The sequence below is a fragment of the Melospiza melodia genome, chromosome 3 (genome assembly GCF_035770615.1).
Source record: "Melospiza melodia melodia isolate bMelMel2 chromosome 3, bMelMel2.pri, whole genome shotgun sequence".
Lineage (NCBI taxonomy): Eukaryota > Metazoa > Chordata > Aves > Passeriformes > Passerellidae > Melospiza > Melospiza melodia.
In genome coordinates, this window is record NC_086196.1 from 69016291 (window position 1) to 69034813 (window position 18523).

Here is an 18523-nt window from a genome sequence, read left to right on the forward strand (position 1 = left end):
GAGAACAAGATACCTCGAATCACTTTTAAATGTCTACTTTTTCTAAAATTTCTCCAGAATATTGTCACAATATTTTGGTGACACCTGGTACTACTGTCAAGCCCACAAGGGTGGAAGAGTAACATGCCAGTCCACTCTTACACCATGAAGCCTCCCCACTACTCAAAAATTATGCAAATCCATGGTTTCAAAGCACCTTAAGCAGAATGCAGGTCAGCCATCTGAGAGGCAATATGTTCCTTCACAAAATGAAGAAAACTTGAAGACCCAAAGGCAAAAACCCTTTTAATATACCACAGTACCCACAAAACACAACAAAACCATCATCATTCATGACTATACAGTGTCCCATTTTCAGCTTACATAGATGATGAACACAGTCTGACTCTCAGGGTTCTGAAGTTCAAAAATAGTTTTAGAAAATGCCACAAAGTGCTGAGATGAAACTGATCAGCAGCAGAAAACCAATCCATTAGAATGCCAAAGGTAACCATCTCATCCAGTTTTCTTACCTGGAGCACTGCTGAAGTACTGTTTAATGGCAATGGTCCCTGATAACGTGGAAAGAACAGATAACATGCCCATTTTCAAGCTGTCATAAGGAGTGTTTAGAGCAGATTCACACAGTGCCTAAAAATCAGCAGGAAAAAAAATATAGAGGTAAGAAGTAGCATGAGCTATCTGTATGAAGAATTTAGTTGCACTTCTCTGAGAAGTTTTAAGAAGCAATATTCTCCCACAGAAAATACTGTACTAAAATCAAAAGCCAAGTCCTCAACATCTAGTTTAGAGGACTGAGGATGTGGCTTGCAGAAAAGTGACAGTGGGTCCCATACGCTAGAAAACATCAATTATAAGCCATTCATTAATTAAAAATCGGTGGCAAAAATATTATCTGGTCTCATTGATCCAATATTATAAAAGATTTTAAGACAGTTTCAGGCATGCTGATTATCTTGCATTGTAACAATGTGCAAGGTTTTATATAAATACACATCTCTGAAGAGCAAGGTTTCAACTGTAATTTCCTTTAGCAGCATTGGTGTCCAACAGGAGTTTAAGATTCTTGATAAATAAATTAAAGTGTATTTTATGTTTTAACTCATTTGTAGTAGAGTTAAAACATAAACTCATATCTTACTTTTGTGGCTTTTGCCAGATTTTTATCACAGGTCTTATCACAATTTGGTTTGAATAACTCTGCAAATGCACGTTGTTCTCAATTCCTTATGCCAACATTGCTCACAATTTAGTCATTCAGTGATTTTGGATGCTTTTTTAGTCAACAGAAGGGACAGTAGTATGAGACATAAACAGAAAATATAACTATATTCTGCTTTAAAGTGTGTCAAAACTGAATGCCAAAGAGCCAGTAATGTAATAAAGAACACAATTAGTTCCATAGAACATAAAAAAAACCCCACAGTGTTCTTATCAGGTATATGTATTGTGTAAGGGTTAAATTCTAAACATATCTGTGATTTGTACCAATTAGTATTTTTCTAATCCACTGACTAGAATGGCATCAACAGACAGAGAGGATCTAATGACTGGGGTAGAAAATGAGTCTTGATGTCTCCCAAGACACTGATGCTTTACTCCAGTGCTCTCAGATCAGCTCTCAGGGCATATCTGAAACAGTGACTGAACACTGCCAGGACACAGAGCCAGCAGGATGGACTGCTCCAGGCAGCAACAGCTTCTGAGGCTGATGTCCAGAAATCAGTGAAGCCTCCACAGTGCAAACACCAAACTTCCCACCTGACCTACTCAGGACAGACTTCAAATGCTGAAGAAACTAACCAATGTTTGTTGGTAAAAAGGTACAAGAGGCAGGCCTTGCCATGAGAAAAGGAGAGGCTGTTCCAGTCCTTGTTGTATAAGCATGGTATTTTGTTTATATTATCTCCCGTTGTTGGGAGAACAACTTTCCAAAAAAACTGTCAACTTATTATTTCAGAAGTCAGAAAAACTCTATTTCTGCAAGCTTCAGACAATTAGCTTTGTTTTCACCTAGCCACTGGTTTAGTTCTGACATCAGTGGAACTTTTCCCTATGCATTTCAACCATCAGGACACCCACTCTGCTTCAACACACTACATGACAATGAAAGCCACGTTATCAATGCCTCTCACTTGTACTGACATAACTACTACTGAAATATGGGATAGAGTAGCACTTTCTTCACAAAAAAAATCCACAATTCCTTAAAATTCCTAAAAGGAAATAAATTTATGGAGTTAATCCATTATGAAGAAAAAAGCAGTTCACTAAAGCAAAAAGCTCTGCACACTCCAGACCATCATCTCCAAGAACTGGGGACAGAGCAGAACCTGCTTTATTTCTCACATGATTGTTAACAAAAACCTGCATAGTTTTTTCTCCCAGATGCCTTATGCTCCAACAGGACAGGATCCAAGTAGCTTCCAAGAGTAACAAAAACAAAGAAAAAATGACCCAGGAAAAAGTAGAGCTGTGACCCTCTGCCATTAATTTCTTGAAATATTTACTTTCCCATTAATCTAAACTGAAGTTATTTTCCATTTCTTTTCTACCAGAAAAAGGGGAAGGAGTAAAAATTCATATGCAACTGTGATTGAAAGAAGGCAGCAGTAACATCTACAACATAACACAAATTTCCCCAAACAGCACAGGTGCACTATAAACACCTTCTCACTGGTACAACAGGAGTCACAAGGCTACTATTGCAAAAACCCCATTAATTCTAAGAACTGAAACAAAAATCCCATTTGTCCTTTTAAGTACCCCTTGCTGGATGACATGTTTTGACAAATCCCAGAGGCTGTTTTGCACCAGAGCATTGGTGTGTACTCACTGTGGTAAAAACATTCAGCTCTCATGTCTGTTACCTGAAGTGGGTTTGTCAGATGGAAAAGCTACTTCCTCATGGTACAGAGGCTTCCTACACGGCACATGCCTTCCCTTGGTAGTGTCAATTTATCCAGCTGAAGACATTCTGTGAGCTGCTCATTGATGCCTGGCTAGGCTGCTTGACAGAGTAACCTAACTTAAGGGTATGGAGATGCATGTTACTCCTTCCTTAACCTCCCAAATCGTTCCTCTGGGGAGAATTCTACAGCTCCTTGGGAAGCTTCATAAGAAATTTTAGCTTAAAAACCATGAATATTTAATAGACCTGAATATTTTCTCTGCTCCATGTATGTGGTGTCTTGTTGGCCAACAACCTCAGATCCTGGATTGCAAGCCTCTTCACAGCCTTCCTGGGGTCATTTTTCAAGTACTGCAACAAAAGTTGAATCTGCAAGAAAATAAATTCATTGTTTAAAAGTGATGCTACTAGAAGGAAGCATTTTCTAAAGCACTCAGGAAGAAATGTTGAGCACACAGAGCCAAAACTAACTTGAGAAAGTATGAACATGCCAGCCATGGTTTTTAGTCTCCATCAGTTTTATGCAGTATTGGCTGTTGTGCTGCAGAAATACAGCCTAAATCTCCATGTTTACTGCCATTAAAAAAAAAAAAAAAAAAACAAACAAATAAAAGCAGCACATTAAGTGTTCTCATGTTGTTTCAGCAGGCTTAGGTTCAGCACCATCAGAAGCATCATCTGAAATACAGAAGTGAGCCACAGCAGAGAGTTTCAGACAGATCAATGCCATTATCTAACAGACACCAGCCTTGCATGGCTGTACAGGGATGAAAGAAAGCAAACAGATTTTCATGACTCCTTTATAATGATTAGCTGGATGAGTCTCAAGTGACTCTGTGTCCAGACCTGCTCTATAAATCACATCCACAAAGCTCATTATCAGAACATAAAAAGCATTGCATTTTTCCATCACTGCTTTCCCATTACTTGGTTTATAGTCCTGAATTTAAGGAACTGATTGAAATTCCTCAAAATTCTCCAAGAAATACAATTTAAATGCGTGAAATATTCATGTGCTTCCATGAAAGAAAGGCAAAAGGCACACCCACAACCCAAGACAATATACAGAAGTGCAAAGTAAAGCCTGGCTTCCACAGGCCAGTTGAACTCTTTTCTGAAAAAATCAGGATGTTTATTTTCCTGTATGCTGGTCTATCCTTGTGATTTGAATCCCTGATTTAGTAAAAGACATGTTATGAACTGTAAAAAAGGCGTAGTGTGTTTGATACAGTCACCTGGAAATGGAACCAGAAAAGGTAAAAAACATGAAAGTAGCAGCAGTTTTTAGGGCATTCTTCCTTGACAGCACACAGGAGCAACCAACCCAGCCCAGGCATCACTGTTTGCTTTGATCAGCAGGCAGAACCTGAGTGCTTTTGAAATGTACTTTGTACTTCAACAGAAGGCATGCCTTAGGAAGAGTTACCTGCTTGGGAATGTCAACCAAAGAAGAAGCAGCAAGCAGAGTGAAGGTGTGCAGGGTGACAATGACCATCTTGGTGGAGGGGTAGGATGTCACCAGCTGCTGCAGCAGCTGCCTGGAGCTGGAGGCCAGGCTGGCATCGTGGTGCATGTGCTGCAGAATAGGGATCAACTTCAGCTTCAGGTCCACAGGTGTGGCCAAACCTGCAGGAAGGAAAGAAACACAGCCAGAGTTAGTCCTTGGGTTGGCTTTTTTGGCAGCTCTGAGGCACAGAGTATGTCTGGATTGCTACCACTGCTGAAAGGAGATTGTGCAAACACCTGCAGTGGCTTCAAATAACTCATGTTCTAGCTAGGTGTGAAATGACAGCACTATCAAGCACTTTCATGGCTGTTTGAGAAAGCTGCTTCTTGCTTCCCTGCAGGTAACACACAAATTAACTCATCTGAAGCAACCTATGAGAGTCTATGCTCATCACACTATAGATGGGCTTTTATTCTGTACCAAACAGGTGCTTCAAAAACTTAAATTTTAGGAGGATTTAAGATAACCAGACAGATTATTGGTCAGCTAATTTAAAAACTGCAATCATCTAAGGGCAACAGCATTCTGATATCTAATATGTAAATATGAATAATAAAAAATTTTCAGAGAAATTAAAACTTTTCCTCTTTATCACTCAACATACACATGTACCTTGAATCATCTCGCTGATTTTGTTACATATTCCGACAGCAAAATCCCTGTGGAGAAAAGAAAGTATCAGGTGAAATGAAAAATAAAAAATTAAGTCATTAAAAATAGAAAAAAAAAATCAACTGAACTACCAAACACTGCGTTTTAACAATTAAAAGTTACACAGAAGAGTGCCTGCCAAAACCTGAGTCTTTTCAGAACCCCTGCACACAGGCATGACCAAATGAAAAAATGAAAGCTTTCAAAAACTGACAAGCAGCACTACATTTTACTAATATAATTTCTGTCAAATAATTCATGATTAAAGCTGCTATTCCAGTTCTTATAGTTATGAGCTTTCCATTTCAGAAAAAAAAAATCAGCTCAACTTGTATTCAGATTTCCTTACATCGTTATTGCATATAATTGTTTGCTATAAAGGACAGCACAACACAAAATAGAGAGGTGTGTGAATGTCAGTGTTAATGGAGTTTCCATTCTCTGTAATGTGAAAAAGTGAAAAAAATAGTTCTTACTTAGATTGTGCAGAAAAGTTGGCAGCAGCAAATATAGCAGCTTCAACCTCCACATTGTCATGGGAATCCAAACTCTGGCGAATACTGTGATGGGCATTCTTCCTTTCTGGAATGATAGATGCCATGCTGCCCAACATCCTGCAGAAATAAATCACAGCAAAATCAGGACAAACAGTGAGCATGAAGAAATGATGAAACCAAATAAAAATGTAAAAAAGACTGGTTAAAAGGCTGTGTTTATATAAATATGTGCTCTTTCACGGCTATTACAGAAACAAGCAAATGCTAAAAGTAAACATGCAATTAAATGTAAAGATTTTGTTGTGTGGGTTGCATCAGTAGTTTGATAAAAATTCCATTTTTATAACTTTCAGCTTGAAATTGATACAGTGAGAAACTTACCAAAATTCTTTAAAAATTCAAAGTTCACTATGGCATGATTTATTTCCAACATCTTTCACTGATCTAAGTTAAGGTTATTAGTGAAAAAAGTAGCATCACATTTTGTGTAACTGCTAAAAAAGTAGCCTATACTTTGCCACAAATATTTCAAAGATGCCTTTCAGGCATATTTAGCATAATCCAGTTAAAAGAAGAATAAATGTAGGATTTATACTTATGCTAATTTTAGCTACAGCTCTGTGCAAATATTTACACAGTTATCTAGAAATAAAATTCCACAGACAAAGTTTTGTTTAAGCTGCTCTTTCTTTCAACACGTTATTCCTTATTGACACTATTCAAGTATGACAAAAAAAAAATCAACAGAAGATTTTAAATTGAAACTGTTCAACCAACAGCTATTTTAATATTTTATTTGATGTATTCTGTGAATTTAGTAATTAAAGTACTTATGCAAACTGAGAGGACTCCTGGGACTTTGTAGCAGCCTGTGAAGATAACCCTCAATGCCAGTCAACAACTGCAATCTTATACTGAAGCACTGAACAGAGACTACAAAAAAACATGCAGACATATTTTATTTACAGATTTCTGAGACACCAGGGCATGAAAGCATAATCTCAAATGAAATATTCAAAGAAAAAAGAAGTGGACACGTGACCTAATAAACCAAAGCCCTGCTAATGCCTCCCATCTCCCAGTAGTGAAATCAAAAACAGTTCCAGATGGAGGTACAAAAAGAATATAAAAAGAGAAAGAGAAGTGCTCTCTTCACATTTGAATTCACCTGCACAGGGGCTGGAAGATGCAGTTAAGAGGATCATGCTGGATAGCATGAGAGACACAGACACCAAACCAGCAGGACAGTGGCATGGACGACAGATTAATTTTGTTTTCCCACTTGATTCCCAGAGGTTCAAAGCAATCAGTAATATAACAGCATTTCCTCAGAAGTTATTGATCAGATATCAACTACTTTTGGTTTCAAGTTATCAAAAACTATTTTGACACAAAAGGGAGCACTTTCACTTGGCCTAAAAATATTCTAGGCAAGATGTGATATATTCCATATAGCTACTGTCTGGGTTATGCACACTACAGATTCAGTTTTCTTCTCTGGTGTACAAAAAATTTCAACACTGCAAATTCTGTGTTGCCTGGGACCACCCACAAAATTCTCCCCATCATAAGTGGTTAATAACCTTGTTCTTGCTATCACTAATCCTTATCATTCATGCTTTTCTAAGACAACTGTCTCTGCTTTTAACTCTGTGAGGAATGATAAAAAGCCTCTTTTATTTCACTCACAGAATGGCCTGGGTTGGAAGGGACCCTAAAGATCATCCAGTTCCAAACCTCTGGCCATAGACAGGGACACCTTCTGCTTCACCAGGTTGCTCAAAGCCCCATCCAACCTGGCCTTAAATACTTTAATGGATGAAGCATCCATAACTTCTCTGGGCAACCTGTTCCAGTGTTTCACCACACACACAATACAGAATTTTTTCCCAATATCTTATCTAAACCTACTCTCTTTTAGTTTGAATCCATTCCCCCATGTCCTATCACTACAGGCCCTTGTAAAAAGTCCCTCTCCATCATTCTTGTAGTCTCCCTTCAGGTACTGGAAGGCCACAATCAGAGCACTCCAAAGCCTTCTCTTCTCCAGGCTGAACAATCCCAACTCTCTCAGCATTCCCTCACAGGAGAGGTGCTCCATCCCTCTAATCTCAGCTGCCTCCTCTGGACTCTCTCCAACAGGTCCATCTCCTTCCTGTGCTGGGGACCCCAGAGCTGGGCACAGCACTGCAGGAGGGTCTCACCAGAGGGGAGCAGAGGGGCAGAATCCCCTTCCTTGGCCTGCTGCCCAGGCTCCTTTTGATGTAGCCCAAAGCACATTTGGCTCTCTGGGCTGCCAGTGAACATTGCTGGGCCATGTCCAGCTTTTCATCCACCAGCACCCCAAGTCTCTCACTGCAGAGCTGCTCTCGACCTGTTCATCCCCAGCCTGGAGTGACACCAGGGGTTGCCCTGGCCCAGATGCAGCACCTTGCACTAGGTCTTGTTATTCCAGACAAGCACATTGATAGTTACCTACAGGTTGGCAGTAAATCAGAACCATTCCCAGATCTGAAGGAAATGAGGATCCCTCCTGCCACACTCACCGGAGTGTAATGGCCCGAGCAACCGGATCGTTGCTATGGATCACTGAGAAAACTCTCTTGACAAATTCATCCACATTCAGGATCTTCTCCAAGTGCTTCTCACTCTGCTGAGTAACTTTCAGCACACACAGCCTCAGGAAGTTGTTCCTGTTAGAAAATACAAACATTTCTTTGTCAGGCTATTTTGTAACAAAAATTCAAGCACTTTAAATACAAAATTACTTAACTACAGCGTTTGGGAGCAAATTAAAACAAGGAGATAGCTATGCTTTAGAAACATTTGAGTAGACTGATACAGTAAAATAGAGACTGTTAACATGCTATTGCTTTATTTTCCAGTTCAGATAGTGTCAAACTAAAGCCCAATTCCAGGGAAATGAACCTGCTGATACCAGTGAGGAGGGGTGTAAGCAAATGCCTGTTTTGTGCACACATAGGGATCCAAATCTGCTGGAAAAACACATTCGAGACTAAGACAGAGAAGTCTTAATTACCACTGTCAAGTGCTGAGCAAATTTGTTTTCCTTCCTGAAGACAAGAGTGAAGATTCCACAACAATAGCATACACCTTTGTAAGCTTTTAAGAAGCAGCTTTGATTCCATTATATATACATCACTTAGACAGCAGGCACTTAGAAAAGCTTGAAGTTTTATTAGATGTGAAAAACGCCAATCACTTGTTTTTAAAATTTTAAAAGTAATAAAATGGTTATAAAAATAGTAATACAATTAGACTAATAATAAGTTGGACAAACTGAATTAAGACAATATGAGACAATAGAGACAAAGAGTTACGGATGTCTGGGTACCTTTTTCTGGGCAGCACGAGCCCGAAAAAGGGCACCACGTTAACAGAGGATTAACCCTTAAAAGCAATAGCCTGTTGCATATTCATACACTTCACACATGATGCATAAATTCCATTCAAACACAGGATTTCATCTGGTCAGTGTCAACTTCTTCCTCTGAATCCTGACAGCACCTTTGAGGCGAGAAGAAGTTTGTTTCTTCTGATAATGGGGCAATAAATTATTTTTCTCTGAAAGATTTAGATGTCCTGTGGATGCTATCTGGTGTGAATGCCTCATTCCTTTCTTAAAAAAAAATCCCACTTACATAGTTCTTATTTTAACTACAAGTCTACATTCATCATATTATTAAAATGTTAATACAGCACTACTAATCAATACATCAAAATACATATAGTAAATATCTGCAGAGAGCCACATAATATGCACTTTTCACACTAGAGATTAGATTTGCACATGTGATCATCCATCCATTTATGAGTTATGATTTGGATGTGCTTATAGAGCAAAACTTACACCAGTGGACTTAAACCAGTCAGGGAGAGAATCCCCAAACCAGGAACGGAACTGTGTCGTTACCACTCACAGCCGCTCACGCCCACTGAAGAAGTGGAAAACAAGTTCCAATGAAGCCCAACCACAACAGACTGGGTACCGCAGGGGTGTTGGCAGGCGAGCACGACCCGCCAGCCTCCACTGCAGGACACTCCAAGGCACGGCGCGTTCCCGCGGATCAGACTGGAACAGACAGGAGCAGACGGGCAGCCCTCAAGCACTCACCCCACTCTGAAAACATCGGCCAGCTTTAGGAACGCCGAGTTGATGAGAATGGGGAACGGGTATTTCTGGAAGAGCCTCGGAAAACGAACGACGGCTTCGCACTGCTCCCCGAGCTTGCCGGACCTGAGGCCTAACGGAGACAGCAGAATTACCGCAGGCACCTCCACCGGCCCCGGGTTCCTCCTCCGCCCCCCGTCCTCCCTGGGTAAAGCGGTACCGAGCGAAGCCCCCACCCCGGCCCCGCTGCCTAGGCCCGCGCGGGCTCACCTTTGTCCAGTTCCATGAGGGCGGAGTTGGCGTCCAGCTCCTGCTCGCCATAGCCCGCGTCCGCCAAGAAGGACTTGCCGCTGGCCGCCATTGCTGCCGCCGGCCCCGCGCATGCGCAGCCGCGCGCCTGACCCCGCCCGCCCGGCGCGGCCGCGGGAACCACCGGCGGGCGCGGCCTGGAGGCCCCGCCCATCCCTTAGCGCCGCCCAATCAGAGGAGGCGGGCGCGGCGCTGAGCGCTCTCCGGTGGCCAATGAGGGCGCGCGGCGCGCTTGGCGGGCTGGAGGTTTGGCGGGAGCTGGCGCGGTGCGCCCCGGCCGTGTCCCCGTTGCCATGCTGTGTCGCGCGCTGCTCCGCCGCGCCGCCGCCGCGCCCGCCCGTGAGTACTGCGCCTTGCCCCTGAATACCGCGCCTTGCCCCTGAATACCGCGCCTTGCTCCTGAATACCGCGCCGTGCCCCTGAGTACCGCGCCTTGCCTCTGCCACCGCCGTGCCTTGCTCCTGCCACAGCGCCTTCCCGCCGCCACCGCGCCTTTCCGCCGCTACCGCGCCTTTCCGCCGCCGCCACCGCGCCTTCCCGCGGGCCCTCCCGTCCCCATCCATCCCCGGCCGCCCGCACAGCTGCGGCGGCCGCCTCGCGGCTCGTGGCGCCCGAGCCTGTGGTGTCTGAGGCGCTTACGGTCCGTCTGTCCCGTTGTAGGTCCGTGCTCAGCGCTTCCCCTGCAGCATCTCTTGGAGAGCTACCAGTGCAGCCGAGAAGATGATCACCTGTCCTACGGGCAGACGGGAATGCCGGTCCCTCCTTTCGGCTGCACCTTTTCTACAGGTAAAGTCACCTCCTGAAAGCCCTTTTGTGGGGCCGGGGTATGGGCTCTGTTGTTTCAAAGTGAGCTTACTGCTACAGTGTGCTTGCTCCTACACGTGATAAACTTTGGATCGTGGTGCACCTAGATACTGATGGGAAGTTTTCCCTCCAAGAAGCAACTGTAAAGCTTTTATTTTAGTGTCTCTTTGTTTCATCTGTGTGTGTTTCAAGGTGTGTCCTCTTGGTGACAGTGTGAGGCTACATAGGTGAAAAACTGGGCTTTGTTCAAAATATATAAAAGCTAGAATAGGGTGGAGAGCATTAGGTAGAAATTAGATGTGAATGGATGTCACCAGGCTGTGCTGTACACACGGCATTTCCCCATGATGGGAGAAGGGAGTAAGCAATGAAGCTCCTGGATCCTTAGGGCAAAACATCTTCATTTGTTGTGCTCTAGTTTTGGCTTGAGACTTTACATTTCTCTAAGGTGGCTTCCTGCTTTTCCAAGTCAGATCACAGAAAATGCTGGAGGCTGTTGATGATAGGTACTCTAGATACAGACAAATGTAACTGGAAAACTGTTATAGCTGATGAAAAAGGTGTTATCCCAAAAGTTGCTTCTGGAGCCATTTGATTGCCCATGTATAGTCATTCCTCAATGGAGCATCTAGAAAAATTGCTTGCCAGTGTTTCTCTATTTTAACACTTAGGTTGCTATGTAAATGCTGTTTATTTCACAGTTTTATGTTTGCTGTATTCCCTATTTAAAGCATCTATGGTTTTCACGAAGAGCATGGGCATGATTTTTTATTAGCTATGTAATATATTTCAATTTCTTTTCAGCCCCAAATTTGGAGCACATCCTGGCAGTTGCAAATGAAGAAGGGTTTGTTAGACTGTATGATACTGAAGCACAGACCACCAGCAAGCTCATCTTTAAAGGTAGATGTTGTACAGAAGGTGATCTTCATTTGATGTGACAAGTGTGGGATTTGCGGGAATCAAAGAGAGCTTTTTGCAAGTCCTTAAAACATAAATTGTAGGCAGTACTTTATTTCTTCCACATAGTTTGCTGAGTCTTCTTTACAAAGCAGCAGCATGAATGTGCACTTAATCAGCAGCAGTAGGTGAATTGTTCTGTGTTGTCTTTCATGCCTAAGGCAAACTGTTGACAAGATTTCTGATTTCAGTGTCTGGTGTCATTTAGTCTTCTGCAAAATACCATGCTACAATGCACTGAACTAATCTTGGCTTTTGCTTTCTTTTTAGAATGGCAGGCTCACTCAAATGCTGTATTTGACCTTGCCTGGGTGCCAGGGGAGCACAGGATTGTAAGCAATCTTTTGCCATCTGACTTTTTTTTTTCATGCTTTGGCAACTGTGTACAGAAAATGACTGAAGCTTTTTATTTTTCCCTCTGAAGGTCACTGCTTCAGGAGATCAGACAGCCAAGGTGTGGGATGTGAGAGCTGGCGAGCTTCTTGGCATATGCAAAGGTCACCAGTGTAGCCTCAAGTCAGTTGCTTTTTCTAGGTTTGAGAAAGGTAAATGTTGATACTGCCTGTTGTCTGTTTTTTCCCTTCTTCTTTACCTCTGGCAAAGTACTTTAAGGGTTAAAAAGGGGCGTTGGAAGCTGACAGGTACCAATAGCACAGGCCTGAGCAGTGACCCAGCCAGGAAAGCAAAACTGTCTAGCTGGAACCTGATGGTGTCCTGATGCTAAAATGTGCACATTTCTGATCTTGGGCAAAGATAAGATCTGCTTCCATACCCAAGGGTGTGAATATGCTTTCCATAGGCTGGTTTCTCTAGTGGGAGTGAGAAAAGGATAGTAAGAGTAAGGGAACAAGTCAAAAGCATGGCAAAACAATGGCCTGAGTTCTGTATTTCCAGGATTGGCATCCCAAGTGTTGGGACAGGAGAGACAGAGGTACACTGATGGCATTCTACTGCATTCACTTAATTAAAGAAATGCTTTTGGAAGCTAATAACACTTTTTTTCTCTCAGCTGTTTTCTGTACTGGAGGGAGAGATGGAAACATCATGGTTTGGGATACCAGGTGCAACAAGAAAGGTAAATAAACTTTCAGTTATGTATCAGAAAAGCTTGGTGTCTCATGTAAAAGGACTGCTCAGATGGGCTGGTTGGACTGATCCTTTTGATTACAATGTAGGCAGCAGAGGACTCTCAGATAACTGTACTGCTTTAGGTACTGTAAGGGGATGGAATAGCTATCTCTGCTATTTATGTATGCCATGGCATTTCCCCACTTTGCAGCAGTCCCAGCTGTGCAGCATCAAACCACAGGCTGGTTTGATAATTCCCTGTGTGTAGGTAAGGAGGTGAGGCTGTACAGAATGCATCCTGCTAGGGCAGTGGAAAAGCAGGTGAGACAGGAGAGATTGCTTAGGTCAGAGCCATCCAGAGGGGTGAGGAAAAGCTGGAAAGGCTCCTGCCAGCATAGGAAGGAAGGAAGGCAGAAAGTGTAGAAAAAAAGAGCTTGTGAGTGCTGGTAGCAACTGAATATATTGTGGGAACACTTACTATGAATATGATGTGAGCTCATTTTGCTCCTGTTTGTTTCCTGGAGTTTTTCCTTTTCCAGCCCTTTCCCCTTATGCCATTTCCCAGTTCCCTGCTCTGCCACAGCAGTTTCTTTGCCTGTCTTGCTCTTCCATCTGTCCCAGGTTTCCTGGGTTTTCAAACAGGCCAGTGAAGGAAAAGTTCACTGACTCCACACAATTGAAGTGGAAGGTGTAGGGAAAAAAAGTAAAAAAGTTGCCTTACTCTAGTAAGGCAGTACATTTCACAAGGTAACAGACAAAAGGCTGAACATGAAATTATAAAATAGAGTGGAAAAGCACCGGGCATGTTCCAGTGAGGCAGTTCTGCTTGGGATGAGGTGAATTGAACACTCCAGATCAAGATTCATGTGAAAAAAAGACCAAGGGGTAGCAATTTCCAAAGGCAGCCTGCCTAGATCAGCTTTAGTTTCATTGTCTATGCTACACTGACCTCAGGGTTTTTTGCAGTGTGTTCTTCTCACTGGTTTTGTATGTAATTAGTTTTTGTTTTCAGAATACAGTAATGATTTTCAAGCTTAACCTAAGCCACCTTTTAGGTCTAATCCCAAACTGATGCCTGTTTTATTAAAGTGATAGCAAAATTGCATGTAAATTGAGATGTCTTTGATTTCTTTCAGATGGCTTTTACAGGCAGGTAAATCAAATCAGTGGAGCACACAACGTGGCTGACAAGCAGACTCCTTCCAAACCAAAGAAGAAGAGGCAGAACCTGAGAGGACTTGCTCCCTTGGTGGTGGGTGTCTGGGCAAGAAACAAAATGTCTCTTCTGGGGACAGTGCTATTCACAGAATTCTTCCTAAGCAAATATAGTGAGAAATATGTGGTTTGTACATGGTAAATGCTTCCATTTATCTTTGCAGAGATAAGATTTTTTTGTCATGGTCATTTGCAGTGGCTAATTTTAGACATTGGGTAGTTGCCTAACAACCCACATGCCATAAAATCCAACTTTGGGCAAATGCTATGTGAAAATATATGTTGGTTTTTTTCCCCTCCCCAGGGAGGAAAGAATTCCCTTTTTGAGGGGAGGGATAGGGAGAGTTGTACATTTTTTCTGTCTTTTTTTTGCCCCCTTAATTTGACCAGACAAATTACTGCCTTACTGGAGTAAGACCTGATCATTTTTGATCTATTAGACCTTGGGATGAAGGCAGCTCTCTTATCTGTGAGCTCAAAGATGTAATCTCAAACTGCTGCCCAAACACTTATCTCTCAGTGGCAATTTCACTGGAGGGAGTGTTCAAAGCATTGTTGTGTCCTAAATGACATCTGCTGTTTCTGTGTTCTGCTGCCTGCCTAGGAGGAGGTTTTCCCTGCATTCGCATGGCCTTGAACTAAGATCTCGCTGACCTTAAAAGAAAATAAAGTTCTTTTTTCTTCTCTTTTTAAGGATTTCCAGCAGAGTGTAACTGTGTTAGTGCTTCAGGATGAGCATACTCTTATCTCTGCAGGAGCTGTTGATGGGTAAGGAGGGAGGATGCCTGCTTTCCTGTCTATTCTGTGTGCTCAGTGGCATAGAAACATTGGGAGATTTTCTCTCTAAGATCACTCAGTGGCCAACAAGGCCTAGAGCTACTGCTAGGTGGAATCAACAGCTATGCTGCCAGCTTGCATTGGCTTTACTCCCTTGCTAGAGATTGCAGTACTGGACAAACTGTGATATGTGGTAAATGCCCATTTTAGTCTTAGCTGTGGGGCAGAATGAGAGCAATTCTTCCCTCTCTCTGTTCTCATGGACCTATGAGACCACACATAGACAGGCTATTGTTAGACAGCCTGTATGGGTGTGGGTGGGTGGTCAGGGCCTGGACATGTGTAGGCATGCTTGAGAAAATGTTGCTTTGAGTTACAAAAGATGCATTCTCTTAGGTGCCAGATCCCTTGCAGCATCTTGGAGCTTGAGCAAACTGTCTTATTGATCAGCATGGAAATGATCCGCTTAGACTTGATTCTTTAGCAGGTTCCATGTGGTCAAAGCCTTTCTGAGGCAGAGAAGACTGACTGTCCTGCCTATGGTTCATGACAGAGACTTGCTACCAAAGAGCAAGTAAAAAATTGGAAGACTTAATTTTTAAAACTACTTGTAAGAAGTATAAATGCATCCATATGTTTCCTTTTACTAGTTGAAGGAAGTTGGCCTCTAGGCTCTTGTTCTGTCTTGTGTTAGTTACAGAGGGCAGTACTGCCTCCTCACCCATGGCCAGCAGAGCAATGTTTGGCTTTCAGCACAGCTCTGCTCCTGCTCAGCTGTTGTCTCCTTAGCACTGACACTCCTCAGTCATGAGCACCCTGATTTCTGTGCTCTTAAAGGGCTGTATCAGCATGGGAAGGGAAGTGAGGAAGCTGAAGGCACTGGTGCTTTTCTCTTGCAGTGTGATCAAGGTGTGGGACCTGCGCAGGAACTACGCTGCCTTCCGCCAGGACCCGCTGCCCCTGCGCTCCTTCTGCTACCCTGGGACCAGCACTCGCAGGCTTGGTGAGTGCTGCACGTGGGTTTGTTACAGTGCAGAGTCAATTAGGTACTGTCTGTGACATTTCTTATCTTTATAGCCAATTGGCAAACTCTGCAGGGTATCTTGATTGCTAATATCAATTTTCAAGCTGAAGAGTGAACATGCCTGACTTTTCTATCACTGCACCAATGATAAAAAACTTGCAGAAGCTTCAGCGGTGCATTTTCATAAACAGAGTTGAGGAACAGTACAGCTCTTGATGAGGAATTTAGCTAGTCATTTTGATACATGAATAAAATTCAGATTGAACTTTCTTTGCATTGTATCTTGCAAAGACAACAGACTGGACTGGGTTTTTTTATTATCACCTCTTGAAACTATTATCAAAAATGATAGTACACTTGTCCATGTTTCTCTGTTGTCGCAGACATTTTTTCATAGAAATCCTTTCTTTCAGATTTGTTCATCTTCTGGGAAGCTGTGGCCCCAGAAAGAGAATGTAAACAATGATTATCAGCTGCTGTGGCATGCAATAGGATGCACCTGTGATTGGTTCATGTTCCATGTGTACAATTAAGGGCCAATCACAGGGCAAGCTCTCTGGAACACAGTGACAGAGAACTCTCTTGTTTTTAGATTCTTTTCTATTCTATTCTTAGCTTAGCAGCCTCTGCAACTTCTCTCCTTATTCTTTTTAGTATAGCTATAATGTATTATATATCATACATCAATAAATCCAGCCTTCTGATCATCAAACAAGATTCTCGTCCTTCTCTCACCCTGGAGACCTTTTCAGGTCGCTGTAATACTCTGTCTTCTTTGTACCTTTAATACCTTACAATGCTCTGATGCAACACAGTAATTCCTGATGATTTGTCTCATCAATGTGGTAATGGTCAGTGTCACTCCCAATGAGGTAGTTGTGAAATAATTTGCCTGAAGGGAAAGATTTTTCTTGAACCTGAATCACTAGCAAATCAGAGAATTGTTTGTTCTACCAAAGCATGAGCATCTTTATTTTTCATCTCTGCTTCTACAACTGGTTGTTCCTGTTATCTGTTTGAAGCTATCACATAAATCACTTGCCTGTTCTGAAGGTGCAATACCTTTCTAAATCCTTTCCCTGAATCCTCATGAGAAAATGTAGATGTTATTGTAGAAACATTTCTTGTTCAGCAAGTGCTGTGTCAAACATAGAAACTTTACCCTGACAGTCTCATACATTTTACAGATCCTTTCCAAATTTCCTTCTCTGGGCATTCTTTGAGACTATTTATTTTCCAAATTTTTTTTTTTCTGAAGAACTTTTCTCTTTCTCTGTAGGATATTCTAGCCTGGTTTTGGATTCCACTGGTGCTAATCTGTTTGCTAACTGCACTGATGACAGTATCTACATGTTCAATATGACAAGTTTAAGGACCACTCCAGGTAAGCATGATATCTGTGGAAATAGCTGCAAAAAGTATAGATGTTACAGAGGCAAGTGTGTCCCTCTGACAGAGAGACAGGGACCAGGTTCAAAGCTTGAAGGAAACCTATTCCATGCTCTCATCTCCAAAGCTATGCAGGACAGATCCACATTTTATGTTAAGCCATCCACATGAAATTAATGGCAGATAGAGGTTCACCCAGACAGAGACTGATGGTAGTTTGCCTGTTAGCTCTAGTTATCCAGTGAGGAATGGCTACTATCCAGCCTGAAGCAAGTTTGAATCCTCTGCTTACTGGCAGTCACTGGTTTGTCAGTGAATCCACTCAAAGTAATCACCTGATATCTTCAGATATTTTAAGGTGTCTTTTCAATTTAACTTATACCACAGTTTCTGGAAGAAAGGATCCCCAGCATATTGAGGTGCCTCATCCGTTTGGTTTCCTTCAGCTCTGCAGCTTTGACCTTTACATGCACAAGATGGCCCTGAGCCTTTGGTGCACGAAGCTGCTTTGCCATAGGCCAGTGGCAAAACTTGTTAGATGCGTTCCAGCCAGACACATAATTTATTTCCCATTTCCTTTTCTCAGTCTCTCAGTTAACTGAAATGAGATGAACAATGTGTCCTTCTGTCTGCTCAGGAAGGCAGTCTGGTGGGTGGGAACACTTCCAAAGTGGAGAATTGCTGTGAGTAGTAAATATTAACATCTTGGTTGTGAGGTTAACCCTGGCTGCTCTGTGGGGATGTGCTGTCTGTCCTGTCCCTCACAGGAGCAGGCTGTGGCCAGTGCAGCCCTCGGGCTCCATGTGCAGCCCCGTGCTCCAGCTGGATGGAGCTCCTGTGCAGCCATGTGCAGGCCCGTGCTCCAGCTGGATGGAGCTCCTGTGCAGCCATGTGCAGGCCCATGCTTCAGCTGGATGGAGCTCCTGTGCTGCCCCATGCTCCAGCTGGATGGAGCTCCTGTGCAGCCCTGTGCTCCAGCGGGATGGAGCTCCTGTGCTGCTCCTCGGGCCGCCCTCAGCAGAGGGCAGTGCCTGCCTGCCCGCCCTTGGCCGCCCTCAGCAGAGGGCAGCGCCCCCCGCCCGCCCTCGGGCCGCCCTCACCGCGGCTGCAGCTGCTCCCATCCAGCACTGAGGCGGCTCTAGTTTGTCAGGAATTCCTCCTGTAAAGCACTTGCTGCCTGCTTTAGGAGGGATTCTCTGTCTGATGGCCCCTGCACCGTGGAGCTGCACCAGGAGAGCTGTGGGCAAAAAAAATCAAAGGGCAAAAAAAAAAGGCACAG

The 18523-nt window shown here is 43.1% G+C and overlaps 2 protein-coding genes across 3 annotated transcripts in view; one reads left to right on the forward strand and one right to left on the reverse strand.

Annotated features, from left to right (window-relative positions):
* The window catches only part of INTS7 (integrator complex subunit 7), a 24362-nt gene extending 14280 nt beyond the window's left edge, over positions 1-10082 (reverse strand). Inside the window, exons 1-8 of one of the 2 annotated variants that reach the window (XR_010027164.1) lie at positions 9969-10071; positions 9702-9831; positions 8113-8259; positions 5546-5683; positions 5031-5077; positions 4338-4537; positions 3158-3280; positions 513-630 (exon numbers count right to left, since the gene is read on the reverse strand). Coding sequence is in view for 1 of the 2 variants with exons in the window: in XM_063152153.1 (XP_063008223.1) it covers positions 513-630; positions 3158-3280; positions 4338-4537; positions 5031-5077; positions 5546-5683; positions 8113-8259; positions 9702-9831; positions 9969-10059 (994 nt within the window). In the remaining variant the exon portion in view is untranslated. Of the gene's footprint in view, positions 1-512; positions 631-3157; positions 3281-4337; positions 4538-5030; positions 5078-5545; positions 5684-8112; positions 8260-9701; positions 9832-9968 lie in introns of both variants that reach the window. The other variant, XM_063152153.1, reaches the window with a different exon arrangement.
* DTL (denticleless E3 ubiquitin protein ligase homolog) overlaps positions 10080-18523 on the forward strand; it is a 21720-nt gene continuing 13276 nt past the window's right edge. The window contains exons 1-10 of the mRNA XM_063153348.1: positions 10080-10350; positions 10668-10793; positions 11616-11714; positions 12042-12103; positions 12196-12316; positions 12781-12846; positions 13976-14091; positions 14749-14822; positions 15731-15834; positions 17135-17239. Coding sequence (XP_063009418.1) covers positions 10080-10350; positions 10668-10793; positions 11616-11714; positions 12042-12103; positions 12196-12316; positions 12781-12846; positions 13976-14091; positions 14749-14822; positions 15731-15834; positions 17135-17239 — 1144 coding nt within the window. The remainder of the gene's footprint in view (positions 10351-10667; positions 10794-11615; positions 11715-12041; positions 12104-12195; positions 12317-12780; positions 12847-13975; positions 14092-14748; positions 14823-15730; positions 15835-17134; positions 17240-18523) is intronic.